Source organism: Mirounga leonina, unplaced genomic scaffold (assembly GCF_011800145.1).
Source record: "Mirounga leonina isolate KUSES-001 unplaced genomic scaffold, KU_Mleo_1.0 Mir_125, whole genome shotgun sequence".
Lineage (NCBI taxonomy): Eukaryota > Metazoa > Chordata > Mammalia > Carnivora > Phocidae > Mirounga > Mirounga leonina.
This window is the reverse complement of record NW_023270305.1, coordinates 3,139,622-3,159,813: the sequence shown is the minus strand read 5'-3', so window position 1 is coordinate 3,159,813 and position 20,192 is coordinate 3,139,622. Positions and strand designations below refer to the sequence as shown.

The 20,192-nt window shown below is 36.1% G+C and overlaps 1 protein-coding gene across 1 annotated transcript; it reads left to right on the top strand.

Annotated features, from left to right (window-relative positions):
• Positions 1 to 16,689: 16,689 nt before the first annotated feature.
• LOC118007393 (trafficking protein particle complex subunit 2) lies at positions 16,690 to 17,131 on the top strand. The gene has a single exon (XM_035000441.1). The coding sequence runs from the start codon at positions 16,709 to 16,711 to the stop codon at positions 17,129 to 17,131; it is 423 nt and encodes a 140-aa protein (XP_034856332.1). The 5' UTR covers positions 16,690 to 16,708.
• The last annotated feature ends 3,061 nt before the right edge of the window (positions 17,132 to 20,192 follow it).

Here is a 20,192-nt window from a genome sequence, read left to right as displayed (position 1 = left end):
TAGTTGTGAACCACCAGATTAGCGTGTGATCACTGGGCTAGAGCAGCCCCAAAGATGTCAGTGAGTGGATCATGCGGTGCTTTATCCCATGTTCCTGGAGGAGAATATGCTGAACTTTAGAAGTGGCACTTTCAAATGAGAGACCCTCAAATTTAACCTTCAAGGCAGATCTGCTTTTCAATCCTTACCTCCTATCTGTCTCTAATACGATATGTTTAATAATTTGAGCACTCTATTTTACTTATTTGGTTCTATATTCATGGGCTGACCATCAGCATTCTGAATTTAAGGAATACTCCTTTGCGCCTCTCTGTTTTTCCATCACCTCCCAAATTCCTGGCCAGTAGAAGGCCCTTCATTACCATTTGCTAAAATGTTTTTCAGACTGAAGTACTAAATCACAAAACAACTCCACTCATTTATGAAATTGATTAGCAAGCATAGGTGTTCTCCTGGAAAGGATAGGCTATTCAATGAATTCTATCACAGGTGAAAGTCTGTCCCTCAAAGAATACTGTAAGAGAATGTTCCCCAGACAAACTCATCATGTGTAAATGTACTGTTTCTCTGCCTTTTCCTGTACTTATAGTCAGTGACATACAACTCAGAGCAAATTTTATCTTGTCCTCTTACCTCACAGATTCCCAGTAGTAGAGTTTATTTCTATAACTTAGTGATTGGACCACAATGGAGTCATCACCGAATGTTTCCCTCTGTGCCTGGTGCAATGTTAGCTACATAACAAATGCTCAGCAAAACCTTGATTTAATTGAAAAATCAAATTTCATTTGATCTGAAATCATACTTTGTATAATTTCTATTATTCATGTTTTTAAAGCTGTGTTTACGGCCCAGAATAGGGTCTCTCTCGAATGTCCATGTGAGCTTGAAATGGATGTGTGTTCTGTTGTTCGATGGTGTATTCCACAAATGTCAGTTCAATGAAGTTGATTGATAGTGCTAGTCAATTCAGCTATGTCTTTACTGATATTCTGCCTGCTGGATTACTAACAGAGGGTTGTTGAAGTCTCTGACAATAATAGGGGAGTTATCTATTTATCTTTGATGTTCTCTTAGTTTTTGCCTGATATATGTTGACCTTCTGGTTGTTATCTACATCCATGTATAAGAATGTTGTATTTTCTTTGAGAATTGACATCTTTATCATTCTGTAATGCCCCTCTTTATCCCTGACCATTATAATTTTTTTTGAAAAATGCTTTGTGTGAAGAAAATGTAGTTACTCCAGCTTTCTTTTGTTAAGTGTTAGCATGGTATATCTTTATTTATTCTTTACTCTTTTTTTTTGAAGGTCTAGTGAAAACACATTTAGAATGTCAACCGGAGGGATTTTTATTTTAATGAAAAATAATAATAAGCCCTCTGCAAGGAGAGCAAATTTGACAAAGTTATTTAAACATATATGTGGGCTTTAATGTTTCAAAAGAGGTTTTAGAAAAATGGGGGGGGCAACTGGGTGACTCAGCCAGTTTAGTGGCTGACTCTTGATTCTGGTTCAGGTCATGGTCTCAGGGTCCTGGGATCAAGCCCCGCATCGGGTTCCACCCTTAGCAGGGAGTCTGCTTGAGACTCCCTCTCCCATTGCCTCTCCCCCCACTCACGCCCTGTCTCTCTCTCCCTCTTTCTCTCTAAAATAAATAAATAAATCTTTTTAAAAAATGGGATTTAAGCTAATTTGTGAGTTTGGGCCTGGGTCTCAGGATCGCTACTAGATAGTCTTAGAAAGCAAGACTCCTTTGCCACATAAGAGTTTGGAACAGATTCTATGGTGTTTGAGTTGGAAGGGAACTTAGAGATGATGCAATTTCTTTTTCCAGAGATATTTATTTTATTGATGTATAATTAACATACAGTGTTATATTAGTTTCAGTTATATGACATGTTGATTCAACAATTCCATACTTTACTCAGTGCTCAGCACAGTAAGTATAGTTACCATACAACATTATAATAATATTATTGACTATATTCCCTATGCTGTGCTTTTCATCTTTGTGACTTATTTATTTTAGAACTGGAAATTTGTTCCTCTTAATGCCTTCTATCTATTTCACCTATACCCCCACCCACCTCCCTGCTGGCAACCACCAGTTTGTTCTCTGTATTTAAGAGTCTGTTTTTCTTGTGTTTTTTTGGGGGGGTGGGGGTGGGGGGGTGGGTTGGTTCTTTACTTTTAACCTAAATGTGTCTTTATATGTAAAGTGGGCTTTGTTTAGACAACATATATTCTTGATTTTTCATACTTTCTGACAATCTCCCTTTTATTTGGGGTATTCAGGACATTCACACTTAAAATGATTATTGCTATAGTTGGATTGGTATTAAGTTACTAATTTTAGTATTTAATATTTATTGATTTTTTTTTTTTTTTTTTTTTTTTTTAGTTTCTTCCCCCCACTTTATTTTTTGCCTTTTCTGGTTTTAGTTAAGCATTTTATATAATTTGATTTTATCTCCTGTATTAGAATATTCATTGTATTAAAAAATAGTGCTTGCCCTAGAATTTGTAATATACATTGTTATCTTATGTAAGTTTACTTGCAAATACTACACCATTTCATATGTAGTGTAGGAAATTATAACTATTTCCAATTTCTACCTACAACCCCTTGTGATATTGCTCTCATTAATTTCATTTATCTGAATGCTATAAATGCCTAATATATTTTAATGTAACCACTTAAAATAATTTTTTTTTAAAAATTAAGTATTTAATGTTTCATTTATTTATTCTTAGATACTCTTCTGTTCTTTATGTAGATCTAAATGTGTGACCTGCATATTTTTTTTCATCTGTCTGAAAAACTTTCAGCATTTCCTGCAGGTTATATTTAGTGGCAGTGAATTACCACAGTTTTTGATAATTGAGAAAATATTTACTTTTCCTAGATTTTTTTTTTTTTCTTTCAACATTTTAAGTATTTACCTACACTTCCTTATTGCTTGCATGGTTTTTAGGAACTTTTCTCTAATTTCTTCTTGTTCGCCTATCGCCAACCCTAACCCCCTGGGTTTCAAGACTTTCCCTTTGGTATTTTGCAATTTAAATATAGTATGCTCAGGATTATAAGATTATTTGTTTTGGTAGTCATTCTGTCTGATGTTTCCTGGACATCCTAGAACTGTGGCTTATTGTATATCATCCATTTTGGAAAATTCACCTGTTATTTCCCGAAATATTTCTTCTGCTTAATTCTCTTTTATTCCTTCTGACATTCCAATTATACCTATGTTGCATCTGTGGAAATAGCCCCACAGTTCTTAGATGTTATTTTTTGTCTTGTTTGTTTAGCTTATCTCTTTTCATTTTATTTTGTGACGTTTACATTGCTTCATTATCAAGCCCATGGATTCTTTTTTTTTTTTTTTTTAAGATTTTATTTATTTATTTGAGACAGAGAGAATGAGAGAGAGAGAGCATGAGAGGGAGGAGGGTCAGAGGGAGAAGCAGACTCTCCGCTGAGCAGGGAGCCCGATGCGGGACTCGATCCCGGGACTCCAGGATCATGACCTGAGCCGAAGGCAGTCGCTTAACCAACTGAGCCACCCAGGCGCCCGCCCATGGATTCTTTTTTTAGCTATGTTGTATGAGCCCCTCAAAGGCATTACTCATTTCTGTTGCAATGTTTTTGATTTCTTGCATTTCCTTTTGACTTTTGTAGAACTTTCATCTTTCTGCTTATATTGCCCATTAATTCTTGAATGCTGTCTGCTCTTTTGATTAGAACCCTTAATGTATTAATCATAGTTATTTTAAATTCCATCTCAGATAATTCCTACACACCAGAGTCCAATTCTGATTATTGCCTTTTCTTTTCATAATCCATATCCTTTTGACTTTTGACATGACTTCTAATTCCCCCTTTTACCACTGAAAATCAGATATTTTATACTAAGTGATAAGAACTGAATTAAGTAGGACTTCAGTGTGGGGATTTATGTTAATTTGGCTATGAATTAGACTCTCTTTAATGTTTGTTACACCTATAGGTTGTCATAGCTAGTGGTTGTTGTAGCCAGAGGCTTCAAATCCCTCTGTGATCTGTTTTTATCTCTTCTCTTGATTTTGGGCTTCCCTAAGTACTCCTCCTTGGAAAGAATCAGTATCTTGCACATCCTTCAGATGCAATCCACTGTTATATTGGGTCCCTGTTGGTGTGTTGGTAAGAAGTGAGGAACTGAGGTGTTCTATAATCATTTGATTAAATCTTAGTGTTTTAGTGGGGCTGTATTTCAGGGCTGTGATCTTCACAGTGTTTCTCCAGTGGTATTGTTTTTTTCCTCCCTGTATCTCTAGTCCCTCCTCCCACCCATGTTGTTTCCACCTGGGATGAGACAGTAATACCAGAGCAGTCTGGAGTGAGAGAAAAATCTCTTCCCCGAAACTGGGATAAGAAGGCTCTGGGGAAGCCTGTTCTCCTGGAGAGAAGGCATTTGTTAGGGAGAAAGCTGCTGGTGTATTTCACAATAATTATGCTGTCTCTCCTCCTGCCAGACCCACAGGTGAATCTTCCTCAAATCTTCACAGTGAGAATCTGGTGGCTTTCCTGGCAGTATAACCTTCAAAAGTCTGAGGACCTAAGGCTGCTGTTCCCAGGAATTTCTTCCCTTTTTTTTTTTTTAAGATTTTATTTATTTGAGAGGGGGAGAGAGAGAGAGGTAGAGAACTCGAGAGAGAGCATGAGTAGGGGGGGCAGAGGGAACAGGAGAAGCAGGGAGAGGGAGAAGCAGACTCCCTGCTGAACAGGGAGCCTGACGCTGGGATCATGATCTGAGCCTAAGGCTGACACTTGACCCACTAAGCCACCTAGGCATTCCAGGAATTTCTTACTTTTAAGGTAGTCCACAACCTCCACTAATTCATCAAAATTAGCATTTAAGTGTTTCTACCAGACTCTTGATTGAGTGGATTCTTCTTTAAGTATGCAGAGCTAGGCTGTGACTTTTGGGATATGCTTGTCTCTCCAGATTTTGGTTGTGATTTAATCTGTTTCCTCAGTTTAATGACTTCGAAAAGTTGTGGATTTTCTGTTTGTCTAGCTTTTTCTTTTCTTTTTTTTTTTTTTTTTAAGATTTTATTTATTTATTTGAGACAGAGAGAATGAGAGAGAGCACATGAGAGGGGGGAGGGTCAGAGGGAGAAGCAGACTCCCTGCTGAGCAGGGAGCCCGATGCGGGACTCGATCCAGAGACTCCAGGATCATGACCTGAGCCGAAGGCAGTTGCTTAACCAACTGAGCCACCCAGGCGCCCTGTCTAGCTTTTTCTTGTTGTAGGTATGGGAATGCTGGCTTCCAAACTCTTTACACTTCAGGGCTGAAACTGGAAGTTAGGGGCAATTTTGAAAGCCAATTTTCTAAGTTTCCTTCTTAAAAAAAATTATTTGAGAGAGAGAGAGCACTTAAAAAAAAATTTATTTGAGAGAGAGAGCACAGGTGCACACATGAGCAAGTGCATGAGCAGGGGAGGGGCAGAGGGAGACAAATCTCAAGAAGACTCCCTGCTGAGTTTGAAGTCTGACTTGGGGCTCTGTGTGGGGCTCCACTCATGACCCATGAGATCATGACCAGAGCCAAAACCAAGAATCACATGCTTAATTGACTGAGTCATCCAGGCACCCATTTCCTTCTTAATTCTTTTCCTATAGTAAAGGGAAAAAAAATAATTGTTTTACTTACTTCTGTCATATTTCAAGAAATGATACAAAAACATGTCATAAAAGCAATGAAAAATTTACATCTGTCTGGAATTAAACATAAATCATTGCTACCTGCACTATAGCTTTTACACATATTATTTGAAGAACAGGTTACTCTTCTCCTCACTCAGAATATGGTAAGTACAATGTCTTGTTTTTGTTGATTTGGTGTTGAATAGTACTTTTTTGTTTGTTTGTTTCAACTTTAATAAGAATATATATGTGTGTGTCTTCACTAGTGAGCCCTTTGGAAGCAAATATATTATTTCTTTCAATTTTTGATCTGTGTGTCCACAGTGAGTTGGACACCTAATAGGGATTACCAAAATATGTAGAATAAATGAATAATGATTTAGCTTAAAGGACTAAAGATTTAGTTCTTTTCAGTATCCATGTATACAAGGTCAATCTTGTGAAAATGTGCATGAGTGTATTATAACCCCATCTAAACTGATTTACCTATTCACACATAAATACTCTCTTCTGGCTTTTTTTTTTTTTTTTTTTTTTGACAGAGAGAGAGAAAGTGAGAGAGGGAACACAAGCAGGGGGAGTGGGAGAGGGAGAAGCAGGCTTCCCGCAGAGCAGGGAGGCTGATGCAGGGCTCGATCCCAGGATCCTGGGATCATGACCTGAGCCAAAGGCAGACGCTTAAGAACTGAGCCACCCAGCCACCCCATTTTGTTTGTTTGTTTGTTTTGTTTTGTTTTGGGGTCATTTTCTTACCTTTATATCCTAGTTAACTATATCTAATTTAGATTCTAATTCTTATGTTCTAATAAGTGAGTAAGATATCCTATCTGGATATAGCCCTTTAATTTGTCTCAGTTATAGAATGTCTTTGGAACTAACTTCTATGCCCAGCCCTTAAGAAAATATTTCTTAAATGTGCCTATTTGCAGATAGGCTACTCACCTCTGCCTGAAAAGGCATGTTCTTCTTCTGTCAAGTTCCAACACCTCCATGGTACATTTGAAAAAGGAAAAAAGAGAATAAACTCATTAAAAAGTATTTGTGAGAGTGGTAGTAAAATTTCAGAAATCTGAAAACCTGAAGAGAGTAGATAGACCAGTCATCTGCCTATGCAGTGTGGAGACTGTTGTCTCATAGAGTTTATATATTTGTCTATGACCATTCAAACATGTTTTGGAGAAAAGCTTATAAACATAATTGTCTATATTAGCCAAAAGAATGATTGCATAGTAGAGAGTACCCATGAGACAGATATTCACATTTCCAAACTTTGTAATGCCAAGAAATATTCAGGATTAATTCACATTATATGTAATTTAAGTCTTAGTTTGAACTAATTACTTTTTAATATGCATAATTGATCTTTGTATATGGACAGGATGTAAGTTACTATTTAAAAATAGTCATAAATATCTCCCGATGATGTTCCTATGCATTTGAGCTTAGTTTGTAATGTGCAGAAATCATGAGCTACTGCTTTAAGGGTACAGTTTCCTTTATTCATGTAAAATGGAATGGAAAAAAAATTAGTAAGAACCAGAAATCTTTCTTGTTCTTAATGAATAATAATCACAAATTAAAATCACCACGGTAGAGTGCCAAGAACAGCAATGAACAATAAAATTATTTTTTCCACTTTCATTGTTTTGTGCAGCAGGCTTCAATATATTTGTATATATTTGAATAAATAAATAGTCATACAATTTTAAAAGTATAAAATGTAAAAGTCATGAATATTTCCAGAAGTAAAGTGAGACATTTATCTCTACCATATGCATTCCAATTTCATTTTAATTAGCTTAAAAGGTTGCAATTAAGACCATTCATCTTATTAATTCTGTAAAGAAATAAAGTGCTTCTTTTTGATATCTCTCATAAGGAAGATTTGGAAATGGCAGAGACTGAGTTATAGGAAAAAGAACATTTCATGGCCTAGTAATTCAGACAATGCATGCCAAGCAATAAGAAGGAGAGAAAGATAATTGAACTAGGTAGGACAGAAGAAAGATTGTGGGATAAACATTATGTATGGAGGTATACTCCCCAGGTAATGAGGTGATAGATCTAATCTTTTGTAAAATGTAATATACAAACAGCCCTGTTTTCTAGAAACAGACAATACATGCAGCTATAAAAGAACAAGTAATCAAGCATTTATTATTCTATAGCTCAAACAATAAGCAGAAAATTATAATAGTGAAAGAAACTCTCTTAGATTGAGGAAATTGCTCAGTATAAGCTTTCTCTAACTCCAAGCCCGCTCTCAATTACATGCACTGATGGAAGAGGAAGCATGATGCGGGCTATTTGAAATGACATCCATAAAAAAATTACATATGATTTAGCAATGGACAAGGCGTATTCTGATGTGAGCCCCATAAACAATGAAGAACCAACGTTTGCTGACAGTTTTGTTGTGGGGACCCACAAATTGGGTGCACTGTGCAGTGATAGTTAAAAATCTTCTCTTAAGAGGTGTACTGTCTTGGTAACAGATTTGGGATTAGCTAGGCAAGAAACTCTTTTTGTACCTTCAATCATTAGTGTTCCAATCAGTGAAGTTGTCTCAGTATTCACAATACCTACCTTACATGGTCATCATCAGGATTCAGTAAAATAGGGTATATGAAAACATTTGGGACCTGTTTAAATTAGTTTATTAACATTATCCCATGAGGGCAGAGAATTTGTCTTTTTTAACATTCTCTTTTCTGTATGTGGCCCAGTAATTGGCAGACAGTAAGCACTACATCAGTATCTCTTAAACAAATAAATGAATGAATGAATTCTCATTAGTATTGTTATAAACTATAGAATAAAAACATTTCTTATAACTCCTTGAATAAGGGATATTTTTTGCTGTGATAAAAGTAGAGGTAATAATTTTTGAGGAACCAGGTAGAAGTATAATTGGCAAAATCTAAAGTAAACCCTTCAGAGAATTGCCAGTATTCCACTTGGCTTGAGCAGCAATGTCTTAACATTAAGTAATGAATAATGTAGGGGTGCCTGGGTGGCTCAGTCATTAGGCGTCTGCCTTCGGCTCAGGTCATGATCCCAGCGTCCTGGGATCAAGCCCCGAATTGGGCTCCCTGCTCCACGGGAAGCCTGCTTCTCCCTCTCCCACTTGCCCTGCTTGTGTTCCCTCTTTGCCTGTGTCTCTCTGTCAAATAAAATCTTTAAAAAAAAAAAGAGAAAAGAAAAAAAAAGTAATGAATAATGTACTGAAAATATTTCTGTATCAGTGGATCATTTTTAGAAGCCCCTATTTGGTGGGACCTAATACTCTTTGAATATTTAATATTTGTATCAAATCATATTTTTCATTTAGAACTCAAAATCTGGTTGTACGTATATTATTATTATTCTCAAAGAAACAGTAAAGAAACTAAGACCATAAAAATTTGAAAACTTGTCCAAATATAGAGCTAATTAGGAGTCCAGCTGAGATTTATATTCTGTTATATATGACTCCATGTCTTGCCTTTTTCCTTAATAACACATAACCTTTACATAATGTGAATATGCGATTTTTGGTTAGCCAAAGAACAAAATATAAAACTATAATATTTGTATATTATATAAGCTTCTCAACTGGACATTCAACCTTGTTAGGTAGAATTCCTTAGGATATCCTTTTTCCTATTCATCCTTTATAAATCCCAGGAGATTCCACCTTTCTATGGATATCCTTCCTTTGTGAGGTAGAATTAGGGGTGAGAATAAGAAATGGGAACTGGTAAAAAAACAACAACAACAAAGCAAACAAACAAACAAAAAAACCCAACAACAAACAACATTCAACTTTGGTAGTCTGTGATGCTTGGAGTTTTTATTTTTATTGGGAACTAGTCAATATTCAAAATATATTTATAAATTGACTTTAAAGCATTTAGAAAGGAAAGGGGAATTCTTAGACTTTATAAGTCATAGCTAGTCCCTGGGACTGTGAAATGTAAATGAGTAGAGCCCATGCCTTGTTCATATTCCTTCCCCCCTGCCCCGACCATATCGAAGTCCCTTATATGAATATTTGTTCAATACATTTTTTGTTAAATAATTAAATGAGGAAATGTGGAATATAAGGTTTCAGTGACAAAACAAAGGCCAGATACAGAATAAAATCCCCTTCTCACCAACTTTATGCAATTTAATATATTGTGGAGTTTTTCTATAAGCATATAATGTGAGTCAAATGGAAGATACAAATTGATATAAAATAGAATAAAAAGCCTTACATTATCAGTATAGTATGTGATCCAAACTGCATTTGTAGATATATTTGCATTTCAACCTCATTTTTTTGGCTTCATTTTGGAAATAAATTGAACTGGACCAATAATTGTTAAAGCTGAGGCCTTACCCCAACAGACACATGAGACGGTGCTCAACATCGCTTGGCATCAGGGAAATCCAAATCAAAACCTCAATGAGATACCCCCTCACACCAGTCAGAATGGCTAAAATTAACAAGTCAGGAAACGACAGATGTTGGCGGGGATGCGGAGAAAGGGGAACCCTCCTACACTGTTGGTGGGAATGCAAGCTGGTGCAGCCACTCCGGAGAACAGTATGGAGGTTCCTCAAAAAGTTGAAAATAGAGCTACCATACGATCCAGCAATTGCACTACTGGGTATTTACCCCAAAGATACAAATGTAGGGATCCAAAGGGGTATGTGCACCCCGATGTTTATAGCAGCAATGTCCATGGTAACCAAACTGTGGAAAGAGCCAAGATGTCCATCAACAGATGAATGGATAAAGAAGAAGTGGTATATATATACAATGGAATATTATGCAGCCATCAAAAGGAATGAGATCTTGCCATTTGCAACGACGTGGATGGAACTGGAGGGTGTTATGCTGAGCGAAATAAGTCAATCACAGAAAGACATGTATCATATGACCTCACTGATATGAGGAATTCTTAATCTCAGGAAACAAACTGAGGGTTGCTGGAGTGGGAGGTGGGGTGGGAGGGATGGGGTGACTGGGTGATAGACACTGGGGAGGGTATGTGCTATGGTGAGCGCTGTGAATTGTGCAAGGACTTTTGAATCACAGATCTGTACCTCTGAAACAAATAATGCAATATATGTTAAGGATAAAAAAAAGAAGAAGAAGATAGCAGGAGGGGAAGAATGAAGGGGGGGAAATCGGAGGGGTAGACGAACCATGAGAGACAATGGACTCTGAAGAACAAACTGAGGGTTCTAGAGGGGAGGGGGCTGGGAGGATGGGTTAGCCTGCTGATGAGTATTAAGGAGGGCACATTCTGCATGGAGCACTGGGTGTTATGCACAAACAATGAATCATGGAACACTACGTCAAAAACTAATGATGTAATGTATGGTGATTAACATAACAATAAAAAAAAGCTGAGGCCTTATCTTAATGAATAAAGAAGACTCTGTGTAAGGACCATAACTGAATTAATGGGGAAACAGTGTGGCGGTAAGTATCCTGTGGAGGAAAGGAAACTAAATGACTGGAAGAGCCTTCTAGAAGAACCAAAATGATTCAGTGGAAAGCAAATGATGACAGTGATGCAAATGACAACCATAGATGAAGAGAGGATGGTATCACACAGAGAAGGAAGCTACAACTTCTCTTTCCTTTCAATGTTTTCTAAAGTGGATTTGTTGAATTTCCTGATAGCCAAGGAGCAAAGCCCAGGATGCCATACTGGGAATGTGGTGTGTGTCGGGGGGCAGTGAGGATGGAAGGAGGGGATAGGAGGTGCTGTGATGAAAGCCTGGCACACCTATCTAGTCATCAGATTCCTGTGCTTTCATAGTCTGGAGCTGTAACCTGAGCCCTACATCACTGGACATTCTCTAAGATCTAAATGGATTATACACACGATCACATTAAAACTTGTAAGAACATTCTTGTTATATACAAACCCCCCAGAAAACTGTACTAAGAAAGCATACATTACTTTTCCTAGGTTTCAGAGCCTGCACTAGATAGAGATCCTATACTTAATCATTATGTGATCCTGACTCTCATCTACTGAGATACTGTGTTAGATAAGCCCTCTCCTGTTAGTTACTTTTTGATTCTAATTGTCGCATTCAAATTGTGCAATGAAAGGTATAGACACAGAGACCACTTTACATTTCAGATATCCCCTGGAGCACCGTGCAGTAATTGGGCATGGCACTCAAAGGAGGCAATATTTTCAAATGGTGACCACCTGAAAGATTGATTGAGTCAACCCAGGTGTTGCATATGCATTAGAGAAACAAATACTCATGTTAACCCACTAGGAAAGTTATACATAATCTTCAAGTGCTTATGGGCCAGGAACAGTGCAAAATACTTTACATAAATTATTTCATTTAGTCATGGCAACACGCAAAATCATCTTTACCCCTGTTAAGATTGTATTTTCATAATTACCAGAGATATTTTCTTATCTTTAAGTGTTAATCTTTAAGTACTAGAAGTTCAAAGAAAATCATGATTACACTAGTGTTCTGGGCAAAATGAATGTGGATTATTACCTTTTTCTGGATAATGCTCCCCAACTGTTTTGTATCCCTGCTGAACTGTCAACAGGTAATTCCTCCTTTCTGTGCAGGAGGCCAGACTGATATGGACAGAGTGCAGAATAATGAGATTAACCTTCCAGAGTCACTTGTCAGCTCCCTAATTCTTTAAACCTCTTCAGAAACCAGACGCAATTTTGTGGTATCAATAAAGAAATAAATCATGGTTGAAGATTATTTTCTTGTGTATCTGTTAAAAAGTGGAACAAAGAGCTACTTACCATTGCTTATCTCAAGTAATAATAGTTAAGAAGCATTCATTTATCAAAAAGCTAACCTGTGACCTAGAAATTCCATTTAAAGTTTGATCTTACTTTCCTTAAAATCATCTGCATAAGAATTAGATGGAATATTTTTTTTTACAGATGTACACAGTGATCCTCTAGGTTTTTTAGAGACCCATTATCATGTGGTTTTCCAAAAGCATTCATGGTTTTTGCCATTCCCCTGTACTTAGTGGAATTTGTGGACTTTGAATGGTCACAATTACCAGATGTAGTTCCTGAGGCCCAGATAGTAAGCATGGGGGTCCAGAAAAATACTGTTGCAAGAATTACAAATGAAGTCTACCTCTTTCCAAAAACTGTAAAGTTCATAAGTGAATATGCAATGGTGGAATGGTTTTGCTATTTTCATTTGGTGCCAAAAATTTTATGGTCACATATATCATATTTCATAACAAGTGGCAAGACATATCAATCAAATAACTAGACCAACAAGATAAGATGTTTTAGCCAATGCTGTTATTCTGTGAGGATAGGGAGTGGAAGCTAATTAAAAATCTTTGGGATAGCTGAACTAGTGTTCTAGAGAACTAAGTGTTCTCTAAACTTTCTCACATGAATTTTGAGGACAGAGAGTCAGAAATTGGTCATCCAGTCTTTGCCAGTATTGAGTTACGGAACAATGCAGTGATCAAGAATATGTAGTCAGATGTGTCAGTTATATGTCAGTTTAAAAAATGGATAGGTTATGACTTGTTAAAGAAGAGAGGGGAGTTTTAAGGGGAAGGAAAGGCATAGGAAAAAAAAAAGAATATGTTGTTAGTATTGGATCTTACGAGGCTGGAACTAGGGCACGTGCTGTGAAGATGCGTCCCTGTAAGAACCAAGAAATCAAGTGCGGCTAAAATCCTTACATGTCCAAGCCATGAATAAGGACAGGTTTACCTATCTAAGATGAAAATCAAGTAGAGGTAGAACTGAGAGGATGTGGTTAGAGCAAAGGAAGTATTCTTGGGTGCATACCAAGACCCCCCACCCAGGAAAAATTGCAGTTCTTTGCATACCATTTGGCATGTGATTTCTGACGGGGTTGAACTCACATATCAAATCAGTTGTAGAGCAAACATCCACCGGTTTCAATGGTGTTTAATTATTTAATTCTCAACAATGTATAATAATTAACTTAAAAGAAGATACTATAAATTAAGTCATCTATATGTGGTGTTCATAATTTGATCAGTATAAAATACTTCTTCCACATTCGCCCTTAGGTGACTAGAATGTGTGAATCCCAGCTCTTACAACTGTTACAGAGTATTAAATAGCCAGTATATGTCGTTCTAGATAACATGAAAACAAATTCACAAATTCTTCCATATGTGTTATTACACAACATCTTAATACATGGTTCATTTTTATAAATAGTAGAGTGTAAAATACATTCAGAGTGTTTTCGCTTGCTGTTCTCTGAAGATTTCATTGTATGTATCACTGGGCTGAGATGATAGCAGATACTGATTCACATTCTTATTCTTCTCTCACAAGTTGTGTAAATTTAGGCAGTTGAATTAGATTCTTTGAGCCTGGTTTTCCCATTTAAAATGGAAATGATAATGCTTGCTTTCCAGGGCTAATTTGAGAATGAATGAGAAAATGTATGCACAAGTTACGGTGCAGGGCCTGGCACTTAATAGACGCTTGGTTAATGTTAGTAATTTCTTTCTCCCTTCTTGTTCAAGAGGTTGAACAGATGGGTATATTATAATATATGAATAAAAATACCAATTATTTTCAACATAGCAAAAATTCTCAATACCTTATAATATAGTAAGTAGCATGACATCACGTAAAAATCATAGTTTTTGTAATAATGGCAAAGACTAAAAGCTACACACTGCAAGGGGAGAATTTTAAATGAAATCAGTCATTTGATATAACTACTAGGTCAGTGAATGTACAGACACAGTAGAAGGCCCAGCAAAAGGGAGTTCAGTTCTGGCTACGGATCTACAAGAAGAAAATTAACAAATCAATTTAAACTTAAAAGATGGCAAGAGATCTTGAATTCTGATTATGAGAATAGTAGAAGTAATTGGGACGGTCTTGAGCCTGTGGTGCACAGAGGAATCTGAGATCTTGCCGTGTTGTATGGGCTATCACGTGGAAGCAGAACAAAGAGGACTTCTTTGCTGCCTAAGGGCTGCATTAGTATGACTCAGAAGAATATAGAATAGAACATTAAAACTAACGGAAAAATAGCAAAACCAAAACAACAAAAGCAACAAAATGACTGTTCACTGGTGGAATGGGTAAACCCAAGAAAGGCAAGAAACAGCCCACCACTGGTAATATCCGAGCTGAGGCAGAGCAGAGACCATAGGTTAAGGAAATTGACAAGGAAATGCTCAATGTTTAGATTTAATACTCAAGCCCAGGATTTCTCTGATCCTTTTCAACTTCTAAGATCTCACAGTACGAATGATGGCTGGATTGTCCAAACGATGAGTGTGGTAAAAATAAAACAGAAGTCTGTCTTTAGAAATAATTATTTTGTTCACTCAAAAGCCTTGGCTTTTAGGAATTTCTCAGGGAGGAGTTGCTAAAATTAATTTTGAAAGTATTCTCTGATCCGTAATGATTCAAAAAACTGAAGGAAATTCAGAATACTTTCTGAGAAAGCAGTGACTTCATCAGTTACCTTTATATCCAGACAGTGAGTGTCAGTGGCACCAAAAGATCATAGAAAAAAATTACTGTATCAACCGTTTGGATACTTTTAACACTTCCACATCACCTTCCTCCCTCCCACCCCTCCCTGAACACACGCAGAAAGAAACACACATGAAAGCTAAATGTAGAAGAGACTGGAGATGAAAGTAAGAGAAGGACTTTGGTAGGGCAAGGAAATTAGGATTCTTCATCTATCTACATTTACATCCGTTTCCATCTCTTTTTTTTTCAGTAATTCTTTATTTATTTATTTTTAAAGTAGCTACATTAATTAATTTATTTATTTTATTCTTATGTTAATCCCCATACATTACATCATTAGTTTTAGATGTAGCGTTCCATGATTCATTGTTTGTGCATAACACCCAGTGCTCCATGCAGAACGCGCCCTCCTCAATACCCACCACCAGGCTAACCCATCCTCCCACCCCCCTCCCCTCTAGAACCCTGTTTGTTTTTCAGAGTCCATCATCTCTCATGGTTCGTCTACCCCTCCGATTTCCCCCGCTTCATTCTTCCCCTCCCGCTACCTTCTTCTTCTTTTTTTTTTCTTAACATATATTGCATTATTTGTTTCAGAGGTACAGATCTGAGATTCAACAGTCTTGCACAATTCACAGCGCTTACCAGAGCACATACCCTCCCCAGTGTCTATCACCCAGTCACCCCATCCCTCCCACCCCACCCCCTACTCCAGCAACCTCAGTTTGTTTCCTGCAATTAAGAATTCGTGATATCAGTGAGATCATATGATACATGTCTTTCTCTGTTTGACTTATTTCACTCAACATAATACCCTCCAGTTCCATCCACTTCGTTGCAAATGGCAAGATCTCATTCCTTTTGATGGCTGCATAATATTCCATCATATATATATATATATATATATATATATATATATATATATATACACCACATCTTCTTTATCCATTCATCTGTCGATGGACATCTTGGCTCTTTCCACAGTTTGGCTATTGTGGACATTGCTGCTATAAACATCGGGGTGCGCGTACCCCTTCGGATACCTAGTTTTGTATCTTTGGGGTAAATACCCAGTAGTGCAATTGCTGGATCGTATGAAAAAGTAATTCTTTATTTTTAATTCCAGCTTACAGACACTGAAATTCACTCTTTTTGTTGCACAGATCTGATTCCTTATAATGCCTAGTTTAGGGATTAGAGTAATGGAGACCTAAAAAATGAGTAGCTGTAAATTGTTCCCTCCTTTTATTTTCTGGCTTAGTTTAGTACAATTGTTATAATTTCTCCCTTATGTTTTTAAAATAAATTACCAATGAAGTTCTCTAGGTATGAGTCTATTTTGGTAGAGGTATTTAAAAATTCAAGTTATTACTAAGTCTATTAAGATAATCCACTTTGTTTTCAGTAAACTTCAATAGTTTGAGTCCAGAAATTGCCCATTTTGGCCAAGCGCGGGTCTGTGGAGGGAAGTGACTGGCTGTTTCCATTGTCGGCTTCTCTCTGCAGGAACCATATATTGAAGACAATGTCTGGAAGCTTCTACTTTGTAATTGTGGGCCACCATGATAATCCAGTTTTTGAAATGGAAGTTTTGCCAGCTGGAAAAGCAGAATCCAAAGATGATCATCGTCATATGAACCAGTTCATAAGTCATGCTGCTCTCGACCTCGTAGATGAGAATATGTGGCTGTCCAACAATATGTACTTGAAAACTCTGGACAAGTTCAATGAGTGGTTTGTTTCGGCGTTTGTTACTGCAGGTCATATGAAATTTATTTTGCTTCATGACATAAGGCAAGAAGACAGAATAAAGAACTTCTTTACTGATGTCTATGATTTATACATAAAGTTTGCAATGAACCCATTTTATGAACCCCATTCTCCTATTCGATCAAGCACATTTGACAGAAAAGTTCAGTTTCTTGGGAAGAAACACCTTTTAAGTTGAATGCAGAAAAATTTGGAAACAAACAATGTTACTACAATGGGGTATTCTCAGGAATGTGTATGTTGTAAGTAAGTTGACTAAATAGCCTGGAAAAGTTTTACTTGTGGTCTAAATTTATCTGAACCTGATGAAATTCCATGTATTATTTCAAAACAGTACATTCAGTTTCTTATGATTATCAACAGATCAGTATTTGCTTGTGAACAGTGTTATTTATAAACTCTTTATAACCTTGAATATATCTTTATTCTAAAAATTAAGAATGAGCTTTTGATTTTACTCATTCAGATAGCTTTATCTTGATGTCACAATTCAGAACCAAATGTCATGGTCAAGATTTTGGGAGACACATTGAAAACTGGAAGTTTCTGCAGTAGGGAGTGAAGTTGATAGCATGTACATGGGCTTCTATACATCTGTAGGTATTGTTATAAAACCATATGCACAGTATACATAGCACTGCCCGAGGCCGGAGCAAACAGCTTTTGCAGTGCCAGATGCCACAGGCCTGCCTCTGTCAAAGTGATTCCACTATAAAGCCAGAATCCTGGATCTATGTTTGTAAAATGGGAGGCTGGGACCAAAGTGACAGGTTGTGTTCTTGTATTGCCTTTCCCTCCAACAGTAAACTGAAGTAAGTGAACCTGTTGATAGTTATACTACTACTAAGAAGTTGTAATTCTGGAATTGTAAACAAAGAAAAGTTTATATTACATTAACATTTGCATTCTTAGCTTTTTTGGGTTGTACACCAAGAGGGTGGGGAGTGGTCTGTAACAAGTGGGATCTTCCTGTAAACTAGTAAATGTCCATTTAAAAACAAGTACTGTAACCAGATATTTTCTGTGCTAATTGTGAGCACTTAATTTTGTTCCATCCTGAATAACTTGAGCAAGTAATTCTGTTTGGTCTCATACCCTTGTGTGAAGTTGCTACCATAATTTTTTACCCCATCTGTTTATTTGATTTCTTAAATAAAGAGATTTGTCCAAAAAAAAAAAAGAAATTGCCCATTTTTCCTATATTATGAAATATATTGGCATAAAGTTGTAATAACACTCCTTTCTTAGTCTAATTAATGTCTGTAGACTCTGTAGTAACGTTACCACTTTCATTCCTGATATTGGTGGTTTGTGTATTCTCTCTTGTTTAACTTGATCAGCCTGGCTAGAGATTTATCCAGTTTTATTGACCTATTATTCAATGAGCTTCTTTTAGTTACATTGATATTTGAATCTTGTCTGTTTTTTTTAATTGATATCTGCTCTTATCTTTACTTCCTTCTGTTTGCTTTAGATTTAATTTGTTCCTTTTTTTTTTTTTTGCTAATCTTTTTTTTTTTTTTTAATATTGGAAATATTAAGTACTGGTTTGAGACCTTTCCTGTTTCTTAACATAGACTTTAATTTTATAAAATTCCCACCAGAAACTGCTTTGGTTGCATCCCATAAGGTTTGTTATGTTGTGTTTTTCTTTTTACTAAATTCAAAATAGATGTCTATTTCCCTGGCAATTTCTTCCTTGATCTATGGATTACTTAGAAATAGATTGCTTAGGGTGCCTGGGTAGCTCAGTCGTTAAGCCTTTGGCTCAGGTCATGATCACGGGGTCCTGGGATCGAGTCCTGCGTTGGGCTCCCTGCTCAGTGAGGAGTCTGCTTCTCCCTCTCCCACTCCCTCTGCTTGTGTTCCCTGTCTTGCTGTGTCTCTGTCAAATAAATAAATAAAATCTTTAAAAAATAGAATAAATTGCTTAGTTTCCAAAATCTGAGAGAATTTCTAGAGATCTCTCTGTTAATTGGTTCTAATTTAATTCCATTTTGGTTAGAGAATATACTTTGAATGAATTCAATTGTTTTAAATTTGTTGACTTTTTATTGTTTTAATCAACCAAAATATAAGTGAATATTCCATGTGCACATGAAAAGAAGGTATTTTGCTCTTTTTGTGGTACAATGTACTATAAATGTCAATTAGGTAACATTGAATATTAGTATTTTAAATTACTAATTCCCTATATATTCTTACTGATGAAACTGTCTACTTGTTTTGTCAAATACTAAGAGTGATGAAATTTCCAAAAGGAAATGATTTTTTTCTATTACTCCTTTAAGTTCTATCTTTTATTGATTCATGAATTTTAAAGTTCTGTTGTTGATATATACACATTTCATATTGTGTGAATTAGGCTGTTAATATTTCTTTTTGTACAATATGTTTGTTTTTCAATCTACCATTGCTATCTGACTTCTGTTGTCTCATCACTTATTTTTTTTTTTAACGACTGAGCCACTCAGGCGCCCCTCATCACTTATTTTTTATCTTAACTTTCTGCCTTTTAAAAATTAATTGTTATTTGATATGCATTAATTTATCTCTGCTTATTGCATATTTAAAAACATTTTTACATGTTTATTTTAAAATATTGACTCTAAATTACCATTGTGAACCATCAAATGATATGCCACTTCATGTAGAATGTAAGAATCTTATAATATACTCAATATATTTCATTCCCTCCATCTTATCCTTTATACTATCCTTTTTATTCAACTTAATTGCGCATATGTTGTAAAACATACAATTCATACAGTTACCTTCTTTGGTTTAGACAGTCCATTATTCTTTAAAGTAATTAAAAACAAGGAGAATATGTCTTATATGAGCCTGCATTTTGACCATATATATTTCTCTTTTTTCTTTATATAGACCCAGATTTATAGCTGATATCATTTCCTTCTGCCTGAACAAATTCCTTTAACATTTGTTATAATTAGGTCTACTAGCAGTGACTCATCTCAGTTTCTGTTACTCTGAAGAAATTTTTATTTCACCTTCATTTTTGAAGGATATTTTCACTGTATATAGAATTCTGTAATGGAAGATTATTTTTTTCCTTTCTTTCAATTTTTAAAGATGTCATACTGTATGTCTTATCTTTGCTCCTCTGTGTGTATATATATACATTTTTTTTCTTCAGATTGCCATTAAAAGTTTTTCTTAATGTTTGCTTTTGTGCATTTTGACTGTGATATGCATAGCTTTTTAAAATTATTGGGGTG